Here is a 12,522-nt window from a genome sequence, read left to right on the forward strand (position 1 = left end):
GAAGTGGTGTTAGAAGAAGTTCAAGTTTAAAAAATTTGGCTCTCAAAAGAAATTTCAATAGTTGTACTGTTGATATTTGGCTCTGTTGACTAATGAGTTTGCCGACCACTGGCCTAGTCTAATCCATAATAAATCGGCTTCTCATTTTTCCTTCCTTGCTATTCGCTTTTGGCCATTATCTGAATTTATAAGTACATCTGCTCATTTTCTTGGGAGCTGAGGGAGTGCAGGAGAAAAATCATCTAGTTTGCTATTTTGCTTGTAATAGTGAGGGGAAAATTTAGGAGAAAGGGCTAAAACAAAAAGCCAGAGTAACAGTGGGTGATTTATTCATGTCATGTGGGCCTTGTTAATATTACTTTTGTCTATCCATATGACAGCATTTATCAAATTGTCAGTGCCAAATTTCAGAGGTAAAATATAGCTTTTCATTAGATATGTACCTAAAATGTGTGGGTCATATGATAAGGGCCTAACTGATTCTGATCTTCAAATCTCAAACATGCAAACACGGCATACCATAATCATTATGCTCTCCTTGTCATCCCTGTGCATACTTATTTCATAATGCTCATGCTACCATCTCTTTTACTGTGTGGTTTTTGGAAGGAATACTACTAATATTTATTAAACATATTACTGAGAAGATCCTACAGAAAACTTAAACCATGTAGTTTGATTTCAAACTTAGCTACAACCAGTGGCTACTTGTCCGTGAAAGTGGAATCCTCACAGGACGGCGGTGTCCTGCTGCTGTGTTTTACAACTCAGCTTCCTGTGTTAGGGAGACCTCAGTCCGGTGAGGCTGTCATTTTAAATACCATCCTAGATAAACAGTAACGCTTACTGAACCAGGGAAAGCACATTTCTGAGGGGAGGGGGGTGGCGTCATCACTAACATAGCATGTGGATTTTCTATGGAGAATAGGAGAATAGACCGTTATTTTGCATAGCAACTATCTTCTCCTCCTGATGTCTCCCACAGGGCCGCGTCAGTTGTACTGGACGGCTAATGGTGCAGGCTGTCAACCAGAGAGGCCGCAGCCCCCGCTCTCCCTCGGGCCTTCCTCATGCCAGAAGGTATTTCAGATGTTCCTTTCACAAGTGTCACTATTATTTTATTACTGTAAGTTCAACACTCTTAGAATTATGGTGACCATAAAAGTCACATAGTTGGAGACGGAATGTGAATATAACCTTAGAGTACATAGTTATGGCTCCTTGACTACACTAGTTAGCAATTCAGAAAGAGGAAGGGAGCGAACATACTAAAGTGTGCTAAGCCAGATACACCATCACTAGTGTGTTAAATAAGGCCCACTTTATACACGAGGAAAGCAAAACTCAGCATATCTTTACATGGCACGAAAATACCAGTAAATGCTATTGATACATAGATGTTCAAAACCAAGAGCTGTATGGATTGACCATTATGAATTATTGCCACTAAGGTTTCTTAAAACCAGCTGACTTGTGAGTGTTCATTTTTCAGATTCTTCATTCAAAACAGTTTATTTTAGACCTAACCTTATAGGTGATATTTTTCATATTTTAAATACTCAATAAATATCTGCTAACAATAGTGTGTGCTTTCATTGCTAGTAGCCCTGAGTTTATGTAAGGACAGTGATAGGCAGGGCTGGGGAAAGGATGTTACCTCGTAGTTAACACATTTGCACTTAGAAAAGAAGACGATAAGTCAACCAGTCTGTCATCTTGGTTCCTATTTAGATATTTTATAGACGGAGCATGACAGTAAACTAGGGGCCACAGATGCAAACACCCTTGATGAAAAGAACAAATACTAAATTGGGCTCATAGAAGGCACCAGGAAGAACTGAGTCAACACCAAACAAATGGCGTGTCTGTGATGCCTCCTGTGATTGGGCCCACAGAGCCCTTTGTGCAACATCTGAAAAGGCCAGCTCGGCACCTACGCATATGCAAATCTGCCGGGACCTGCCGGGGGCAGCTCCCCACACCAATCTAACTCATTTGTGGCAACATCTGTTCACAGGATCCTGGGCCTGTATCTATGGCTGCACACACACACATTTAGTAGCATATCCATTCTCCTGTTTTGTTTTCTTCTGCTTTCCTTATGGCCTTCAATATATTTGAGCTTTCCCATGTACCTTGTCTCCTAGAAAAGCACTCTACTCTCTATAAATACAGATGTAATTTTTTGAACAAATTATATTAAAAAGCTGATAATCATTAACCTATTATACCAATCTTTCATTTGTGCCACTCTTACTTTTTCTAGTGAAGTGTTTTTAAATTTACTTTCTAATGATTACAGGCAGAATTTGCATTTAACATCTTGCTCTTTTCTTAAGTCTTCCGTACCCTTACTTTAAAATTGAATTGCTCTCAAAGATGTCTCTAGCAACATACTTAAAAATAAGAAAGAAGCACAAGATCTTGGAGATTTGCACATTATTTGAAACAAAACAAAACAAAAAAAAAGTGTCTTCAGTACATGGATAACCGATATAAAAGAAAACCTGCCTTAAAATGCAATATGTTTTCCTGGTTGATAGAGGAAGGAATTTTGATTCTAAAGAAATTAAATTTTTATAAAATAATAAACTTAATTTTCCATACATTTAAAATCAAATTGTCAGTGCCAAATTTCAGAGATAAAATATAGTTTTTCATTAGATATGTACCTAAAGTGGAAAGTTACAGTAATTTCTGTTGAAAAAGAATTGGTGATGCCGAAACCAGTTTGGCTCAGTGGATAGAGCATCGGCCTGCGGACTGAAGAGTCCCATGTTCGATTCCGGTCAAGGGCATGTACCTTAGTTGTGGGCACATACCCAGTGGGGGGTGTGCAGGAGGCAGCTGATCGATGTTTCTCTCTCATCGATGTTTCTAACTCTCTATCCCTCTCCCTTCCTCTCTGTAAAGAATAAATAAATAAAGAATTACTGATAAATAAGTGAGCAACAGATACTGCTATTTCTCATATAGCTTTCAAAATATTTAGGTAAAAAAAAAAATATATATATATATATATATGCCATTTTCTCCAATTTCCCCTTTTATGATTTATACTAACTTTAAAATTAGGAGAGCAGAATTGTGTAAGATGTGCAATTAGCAGACTGTTACATTTATAAGAAATTTCTCAATGAAACAAGATTTTGCTTTGCTGACATTTTTATATGTAAACCTTGGGGGTAGAAATCAGGCAAGGGTATTATATTATTACCCCTGTGTTATTTTTAAAGAAAAACAACAGATGCTCAAGAGCCTGGAAATAACTACTGTCTACCATTTGTCCTGTTCTAAGGCCTCGTTCTAGATCCAGGGACAGTGGAGATGAAAATGAACCCATCCAGGAGCGGTTCTTCAGACCTCACTTCCTGCAGGCTCCTGGAAACCTGACTGTGCAAGAAGGAAAACTCTGCAGAATGGACTGCAAAGTAAGAGTTTGCCGTTGTCTATAAATCGATCGTCTCCCTTTCACCCTCCTTACCGTTTTTCTTTAGTTTTTTTTTTTTTTTGAAAGTTATGTAAAATAGACATCTTTAATATGTGTTCCAGCTTAAGAGAAAGAAAAAGCAGTGAAATGTATGGGATATGTATATACTGTTTTCGAATAATTCTTTTCCTTCACTTTTAAACATTCAGTAAATATGTTTGTTCCTTAGGGTCCACGTATAATATTCTAGAAAGCCCCTGGGAGGTTTATCCTTTCTCGTTTCATTGAAATGCATGTATTAATCAGTCACATGCCGTTTCTAAGAGGAACGAGAGTGACGGCCTTCTTTCACCCATTTTTCGGCAGGGCTTCTGAACTCGAGGAGGCCAGGCTTTATTGCATGTGTGAACTCTGAAATTGCACACAGGTGTGCGCGATAAAGCTTTCATCCATTTCTCAAAAGAGCTAAAGCAAAAAAATGTTTAAAAACCACTCTGGAAAACTTTGTTTGTTTTCTCCATTACTTATTGATCTTAAATTTAAAATTTATCTCTTAAATATGGATAAGGTTTTGAAACATTATTTAGGCTCCCTCTGCTGGTTCTCTTTGGGATTGCAAAGCACAAATAATAGATTTAAAGGATTTGGGCAGTTTTTACAAAAAAGTAAATCAACATATTTAAGCTTTCCCATGTGCCACTATCTCCTAGAAAAACACTTTGTACAAAAATTACATCTTGTAGAAACTTATAAAAAGATTGAAAGCATCTATTTAAATTATGACCTGATTATAATAACCTTAAATTCCTGAGATCAGGCTTTCTTTACTTATGCAACCAAGAAAGTTGGGGTTAGAAAAGGGGTAGTTGAATACAGCATTTTGCCTAACAGTCTGTCCACTGGACAGGCGCACTGTGAGTCAGATGGGCTGAGAGTACACACAGTGTTTGTCTGGCTTCTAACCGAGTACAGTGGGAACAAGCAGAGCCACTTGGTTTCTACACTTGGGAAGGGCCTGGAACCTGACCACAAGTATCTGCTCGCTCTTTCTACATTCCACTTCCAGCGGCCTTCGACAGGGATCGCAGTGTTTGTGGAGAGCTGGGGGCAGGGGGTGGACAGATGGGAAAACATAAGAGCGTGACCCTCTCAGAAGCCATGGGGCCTAACTACTGCTGTCTGCTTCCAAATCTCTGCATCCTTTTGACCAGTAATTTAAATGTGCTTAATATTTCTCCTTTAAATTCTCTAGACCTTTGTGACGTGGGGAGGAGGAGGCATCTTTTAGGAAGTATGAATGAGTATCATGCATCAGGAAGAGAATTTATGAGTTCTCTGGCTGATTTTGGCAGAGCTGGGCCTTCAAAAAAAACCAAAAATTGTTTTGCAGTCCAGCTGACCTATTTCTGCATGTAATTCCCCACTAGTAACTATGCGCTGGGTAGAAAGGCTTTCCTTAGGAGTGTCTTTCTCCCCATTCATAGGCAAGGCTGTGAAGAGTTGACAGATGGCAGCCAGCCATACCTTTCACAGCACTTGTGATTAGCAATTAAATGTGCTTTTGTCTGATCTCTGGTCTATAAAACTGTCACGGTCTCGAGATTTCATGATGTTTCCATTGTGATGCTAATTTGTTGATATGGTTTTCTGGGTAACTTTGTTTTGTTCTTGTTAGTTTCAAGGATTATCAAATAATAGTAATAGCCCTATTTGCTGATGGATGCACCACAGTCTCCACAGCTATAGCAACTCTTTGACAAGAAGCTTCATAGTAGATAAGTATTTGTTATGCCAGCTGAGTATTTGTTACAGTTATTATGGTGGGCCATCTTTTTGTCAAAGAGCTCAGGGCCCTACTCTGACATCATCCCAGTAATCTTTATAACCCTTGGTGAGGTAAGATGATGACAAGTTTTTTTTTTTAAGTCCCCATTTCTCTAGGTTGCTCTATAAGAAATGTTTAAAAGTGAGCTCACTAAGTGCTTAGGAAGCCACTGAAAGGTTTTAAGCAAAAAAGAACCTGAGCTGATACTAAAAGCCATCTTTTGTACTACCAAGGGAGGAATTTGTGATGGTTTCTTAGCTCTTGATTTCATTGTTTTAACGTTAGGAAAGTTTATATGCATTTTCTTTCTGGTTTAGGTCAGTGGGTTACCAACCCCAGATCTAAGCTGGCAACTAGATGGAAAGCCAGTCCGCCCCGACAGCGCTCACAAGATGCTTGTGCGAGAGAACGGGGTGCACTCCCTGATCATAGAGCCCGTCACATCGCGAGATGCCGGCATCTACACGTGTATAGCCACCAACCGAGCAGGACAGAACTCGTTCAGCCTGGAGCTTGTGGTTGCGGGTAAGCTCAGCTGGGAATCCTTCCTCTCTCCATGAATGACCATCAGATTTGAAATGTGAACTAATCCTACATCAGTAACCAATAAGGAGAATAATTCAAACTGCTGAGAAATAGATTGTGTCATCAAAATAGCTAAAAGGGCATGTTGTAAGGCTTAGCAAATCTGAAATTAATTTTTCTTCAGTGCGGCCATTGTTTTTTCCTTCTCCCACTAGCCTGGCAAGAGAGAAAGGGATTGAAGCTTTTCTGGGTCATCCTGCTTGTGTGCCTGTGTGTTGACCTCAGTGTTACATAAGGAAAGGGCAGCAGCATGGGCTCCAAGAACCAAACTTGATGTATAAGAGTTTGCTTGTGCATGAAGTTCTGCAGATAGAGTCAGCTTTTAAAGTAGCATACAGGCAGTTCTCGGGTTATGTCGCCTTCTCCATTTATTAAAAAAAAAAAAAAAAGTTCTGTCATTTCGGAACATGCACATATGTGCTTTGTTTTTTATTATTTACCACAGGTAAAGGTCAGGAACTATTATCTTTTCATTTTTCTTACTGTTTCACTTCATTCCTGCTGTGTATGTGCTCCATGTGAGTGACACAGGTGTCTATGTAGGTGAGTTCCGGCTTACGGTAAAAATCGCGTTACATCACGCCATAGTTACGGATCTCCCACGTAACCCGAGGACCTACTGTATACCAATCTCAAAATCCAAAATTTTAAACATTTCATTAACCCCAATATCATAGTCACATTAAACTCAGAATTGCCTTTTAATTGATTATACTGTTGGGTAAACTTTGTAAAAGTATTGTTAAATGAAGTCTTACCCTCAGATAAGGACAGTGTATTTATGGAAAGTTTATACCATCCTTAGGAGTTGAACATAAGATTCTGATATCTCTTCTTGTAAAAAAAAAAAAAAAGAAACCATGTTTATTCCTCATGTACATTATCTCAATTAGTCCTTACAACAGCCCTATGAGATAAGTAGAGCAATGTTCATCCTATTTTTAGGGATGTGGAAATTAGAGAGAGTAAGTGACTTGTCTGGGTCCCATTAGTCAGCTAAGGGCCAGTCTCAAAAGGTCCGCTCACTCCTAGTGCTCTTCCAAACACCGAGAGCCACTGAGCTCTTTGGAGAAATACAGCAGCAGTCAGTATGTGGACTGTGGTGCTATGTGTTAGCCATGCTTTACAATCTTGTGTGCAGTATTCAGTACCCTACGCACTAGGATTGATTTCCCTCATCCCTCTAACTCTCCCTCCTCAGACCAAACCCTCTGGTTTTCTCCTGTTAAATGTGCTGCCTGTCCTCAGGACTGACCCTGGAGGTCCAAGAGACATCTCCGTTAGAGCACGGCAGCGCATAGTTAACTGGAGACAAAGTCTCTGACGCCATAGCCTAGCTCTCCCTTACTAGCTGCGTCCTTGGGCGTATATAAAACTACTCTGCCGCTTCATTTCTCCATATGAAACAAGGGGAACGATGCCTCACATGTTTTATAAGGATTAAATCTCTGAAGCTCTGCATCACCAGTACCCTCTGTAGCAATGCTCTGCAATGGTAGCTGCTACTCTTAATGGTGAGTTGCTGTGACATTAAGACATTTTTTAAATATATTTTACAGTCTTTTAAAGACTGAGCCCAGAAAGAATGCTATGTGGGGGTCTGTTCCTACTTCCCCAAAACAGCCTAGGTCAAGTAACCATGTAAAGTCCAATAAAAATACTACCCTCTACTCCAGCCTATGTTGCTCAGTGGTTGAAATCAGTAAAAACTATTTTTTTTTTTAGATAGTCTTGGGTGGGTTTTTGAAATTTTCAGATACAATGTTTATCATCTTCACCTGTTTTTCCCTTAGCTTTGATATATTTATCACTCCAGAAGGTATAAAATGGTGGAGAAAGACATGGATCCTCAAATTCATTATTGGTAGCTCAGAAGAAAATAAAACTAAACCTTGTTTTCTCTGAAATTGTTTCTACCTTGGATCCAAGAAAACAATTTCCCACTGGACGGTGTTATTAGAATGTTATTAACAGTTCTGAATTTTCAGACTAATGAAGTTATCCTTCCTTCAAGGTCTTTTTATAGCCCTTCAAATACAAATTGGAATCTTTAATTTATAGGTAACTAAAGCTGCTAAAGTTAGATGAAAATGCCTCTCCTTTATGTTTCCCCTTTTAAGTCCTACAGTACTTCTCACTGAAGCCACCACTTCCAAAGTTTCAGAAACTTCATAACATTTCAGATAGCAGGGAGAGAAATTAAAGCAGATCTAATTCCTAGATCCACGTGTCCTCCTCAGCACCACTAGGTGGCAGTGGTTGGTAAAGGCTGGCCTGTGTGGTCACACTTAGCCAGTGAAGCCATCCCAGCTGCTGACAATGGCTTGGGAGTCTCACACTGTCTGTCAGACAGACATTCTGTGGAGCAGATGGCCAGTGGACTGCGTGGGCCTGTCAGGCTTGAATTCATTGAGGAAACAAATGAGTGGGATGAAGCATAGTAACCTTCCCTTGTGAAAGAATAATGTGGAGAGAGGACTTGCATCGAGCCACCTCTGAAGTGACAAATAGTATCATAAAAGATCTGTTCAAGGAATATTCCAAAAAGCTTCTGAATTCTTAGGAGTGCTCCTTTCATCTATCACTGATAGATCATTCGTGTCCTGTTTTCTTAGCTAAAGAGGCACACAAACCCCCCGTGTTCATCGAGAAGCTGCAGAACACCGGTGTTGCTGACGGGTACCCGGTGAGACTGGAATGCCGGGTCTCAGGAGTGCCACCACCTCAGATATTTTGGAAGAAAGAAAACGAATCCCTCACTCACAGCACTGACCGAGTGAGGTGAGACTACAGGATGAATTAATCTAATCCTAATGATATGTAGAAAACATGTTTCTTATAGCATGTAAATCTGTGTGGGAATGTTACAGATGACACCCAAAACAAAACAAAAAAATCACTACTGTGTGCTTAAGCCTTTAGAAAGAAGCTATAATGGTATGTGATGAAGCGCATTCTAATTTAATCTCATGGTGATTTGTGTGTGTGTGTGTGTTTGTCTTTATACCTAAAAGAAAAGATGAATTCATTTGCTGCAATGGTGTTAGAAACTATTCAGTGATTTGGTAAAGGCAGATCCTTAACTAGAAATTAAGTGTGCAGATTTATTCAACCTCCTGACATCTGCTCTTCTCTCCCATTAACTTTAATGGGGCTGGCAGCCTCTCCAGAATAAGGATGACCCTATTATCGCCTGCTCACACCATTCTGTTTCTAATGACCTAATTAAAAAGGATGCTTCGTGTTCAAAGCCAGTTTTTACAAATTTGGAACCCTAATGGCCTTACCCTTTTCCCCAGCATGCACCAGGACAATCATGGCTACATCTGCCTGCTCATTCAAGGAGCCACAAAAGAAGATGCCGGGTGGTACACCGTGTCAGCCAAGAACGAAGCCGGGATTGTGTCCTGCACCGCCAGGCTGGACGTTTACAGTGAGTGCCTCTCCATCTCATTGCATTTGCCCATTACATTGGGAAAACCAGGCGTCTGCACAGCGAATCACGTTACTGCGATTTAATCTTATAAGCTAGGGTTTTTCTGCCAAAAATTTCATATTGTTCTTTCTCTTTCTATTTATAGTTTCTCGACATTAAGGGTGAACTACACCAGGAGAACAAACACCCAAGTATCATGCAGAAACTTTGCGTTATTAGCAAACTATGCATGTTGGCTAGTTAGTTGTGGCTTCCTTACCCAAGCATACTTTAGGCATTAACCGTAGGCAAAGGCATAACCACATGTTTTTCACATGACGCTTGTTACTATGTTTTGCAAATGACTGCCTTTTTTTTTTTTTACATTTAATTATAATCCTATCACGATGTCTTATTGCACTCTGAGTGTGTGTACCATTGATCCTGGAATGCATACTTTTGTGGCTTAGTGCTTTTCTCATTAATATATCTTAAGCAGCTGAACAACAGATATGTGATTTTGCATCCTAAATTTAAATAAAATAATTCTATTGAATTTACAAACTAGTACAATAGCACTATGTGATCTATTGACAGAGAAAACCACTAGAAAATTTTAAGAACTTATCTCTTCTTAAATGAGAAATAACTGCATGAGGTTTTTTAGGAAATGAGTAACCTCAACTTTCCCGACTGCCTAATTCCTTTCTATAGGTCACTGTTAAAAGATCCATCCAGAAGACCCAACTACTCTAATTATTGTGGCATTTATACATTATGAACTCTGAAAATTAAAAAAAAAAAAAAGAGGAGGGAGGTAAATTAGAAAACTTATAGAGACTATCTCAAAGATTTATTTTCAAATCAAAATAAACTGCACTTGGTCTTTGTTATCCAGCCGTTATAATCCCAATACCCTGTACAGACAGTAACTCTGGCAACCTATGAATAAAATGCAAAACGATTCTTAAATTTTAGGGTTTCTACCAGTCTTCATAAGGAACATGTGCCTGGAGTATGTCAAAGACATGTATTTACTTGGAACATCTAAGGCTTTCTGGTAATCATGGTTAAAAACGCCTGTTTTTGTTTTTGCAGCCCAGTGGCATCAGCAGCCACAGAGCACCAAGCCAAAGAAAGTACGCCCCTCAGCCAGTCGCTACGCAGCACTCTCGGACCAGGGACTAGACATCAAGGCAGCCTTCCAGCCTGACGCCAGCCCATCTCACCTGACACTGAACGCCGGCCTGGTGGAGAGTGAGGACCTGTAACCCAACAGTCTTGTTAAAGCTGAAACACTGAAACACCCTTGCCTTGACCAGCATATGCCTTTGTCACTATGTAAAAGGCAAAACCGTACCTTTGACTATAAGAAATAAAAGAAACCAAAATATTTTTTTTTACTTGATATACCAAACGTAGAGTTTAAATAGGTGATGCTGATAGAAATGTACACATTGCACAGGAAAACTTTTGAATTGCTGTGATTAAAGTGGTCTGAAATGCTAAAGGTAACCACAATTCGTATTATCCAAGAGCCTTTAAACACTAGCTTTAGGTGCTACACAACATGATAGTGTGCAATGCGGAACAGGAAGCAATTGTACCACGAAAATACTAAAATGATTCTAAAGTGGCAGTGTATCCAGACAGCTACAGTGAACCCAGTGCAATATGTAAGGATGGGAAAGAAAGAGGAAAAGAATCCAAGTCAATGCCTTGTCTTTGCAAACTGTTTTATATTAAATCATAAGGAGGGAATGACTTGCCTTAAATATAATACTGTCAAGTGTTTTCTAGTAAGGGTAACACCTTAGTTCTTGACCTTTTTTACGTGTCTTATTTCCTTTCATGCTACCTAGGTAGAAAGCTTATTTACAAACCATATTAAATGGCTAATTTAAATATAAGTAATATAAAGTTTTCTGAATAGAGCAGAAATATATTAGTCCATTCCAGGAAAGGCATCCAAACCACCCAAATAACCAAGGCATACAGCATTTTGAGGAACCAGGGGTTTGAAAGAAGTAAGGAGAGAAGAACGAAGGAAAAGGCTATCAACATACTTACTACATTGTACTCATTTAGATAAAAGTAGAAGGGCAGGAGACATGTGCAAAGCCAGGTTTTCTTGAAAATTAATCTCACATGTAGATGAAAAATTCACAAGTCCGGGAATCTAGGGCCAGCTGGAAGTTGGAAATGTAGTATGTCTGAGTTTGTGTAGTTGATGATTTTAGATGTTTAGAGCAAGTTGACAATGGACTGAGACTGCAAGATTGGTGTTAAGAGAGACATTGCCTGTAGCATCTAGTCTAATTGAAGGAAATGGGAGACTTAGGAGAGACAAAAACAGGTTTGTGCCATAATGTATTTTTTTTTTTCCAACTGCATCAAGACATGGTGAATGGAAAAAACCAGTTCACATCCCTGCTCACACGAAACCTTGCTTTAAGAAGGTGCGGCGCCATTCTGAGGAGTTTGTAAAGGCATCTCAGCAAAGACTGATTTTTTAAATGTATATGATTTTGCATCAGCTAGACTGAGATGACTCTGACCAGACTTGATGGTTTTAAGTCGGAACCAATAAACTTTAAAAAGAAGAAACAACAATTTGGCCTAATTTTATGAAACATGAGGTTTTAATGGTACTTTGCTATGAAAAGAAAACACTGTATTCCTTATGCAAAACACATATATCTTTCATTATTTATAATAAAAATGTTGAACTCTCTAAGCTCAGTTAATTCAATACATAGTATTTTTTACAGTAATTTTTTACCTGTGTACCACCCCATATATTTCATATTACTGCTTCACATGTACAACTTTCTACTTCTTTGTAAGAACAGCAACCAAACAAGTTTGAAATGACTAACAGGCTTGAGCACCGGATGGCAGATGTTCTATGCAGTGGTACAAGCGTCTTTGGCCACACTTCTATGCATTACTAACATGGAATTTAAGATACTATACAAAGTCCCTCATGGGCCTACCTATATTGTAGTACTATGACCTATGTCATATCTTACTTGCCAAATTTTTCTGAATGTGACTTTTTGCTAATTTTCTGGGTTTGGGATTAAGTAGCATTATTTTTCCATCTTTTATGTTGTATTTATAAAAAAAAATAGTACTATCATACTACTTTGGGTTGTTGTGCTGGTGTAATGTGGATTTAACATCAATAAATATTTAACAAATCATAGTTGCAATTTTGTGAAGCAAAATATTGGGTTGTTTTGGTTTTCTATTGCTACTGTAACA

General features: G+C 38.9%; 2 protein-coding genes across 8 annotated transcripts in view; one reads left to right on the top strand and one right to left on the bottom strand.

Moving 5' to 3' along the window:
• The window catches only part of PALLD (palladin, cytoskeletal associated protein), a 375,164-nt gene extending 362,705 nt beyond the window's left edge, over positions 1 to 12,459 (top strand). For 6 of the 7 annotated variants that reach the window (XM_036425040.2, XM_036425034.2, XM_036425036.2 and 3 more), the window contains 6 exons: positions 986 to 1,080; positions 3,299 to 3,431; positions 5,573 to 5,780; positions 8,456 to 8,621; positions 9,140 to 9,273; positions 10,354 to 12,459. In XM_036425040.2, coding sequence (XP_036280933.1) covers positions 986 to 1,080; positions 3,299 to 3,431; positions 5,573 to 5,780; positions 8,456 to 8,621; positions 9,140 to 9,273; positions 10,354 to 10,526 — 909 coding nt within the window. In that variant the 3' untranslated portion in view covers positions 10,527 to 12,459. The remainder of the gene's footprint in view (positions 1 to 985; positions 1,081 to 3,298; positions 3,432 to 5,572; positions 5,781 to 8,455; positions 8,622 to 9,139; positions 9,274 to 10,353) is intronic. The other variant, XM_036425035.2, reaches the window with a different exon arrangement.
• CBR4 (carbonyl reductase 4) overlaps positions 1 to 12,522 on the bottom strand; it is a 76,820-nt gene that overhangs the window by 28,813 nt on the left and 35,485 nt on the right. The window lies entirely within an intron of this gene.

Source organism: Pipistrellus kuhlii, unplaced genomic scaffold (genome assembly GCF_014108245.1).
Source record: "Pipistrellus kuhlii isolate mPipKuh1 unplaced genomic scaffold, mPipKuh1.p scaffold_m20_p_8, whole genome shotgun sequence".
Classification (NCBI taxonomy): Eukaryota; Metazoa; Chordata; class Mammalia; order Chiroptera; family Vespertilionidae; genus Pipistrellus; species Pipistrellus kuhlii.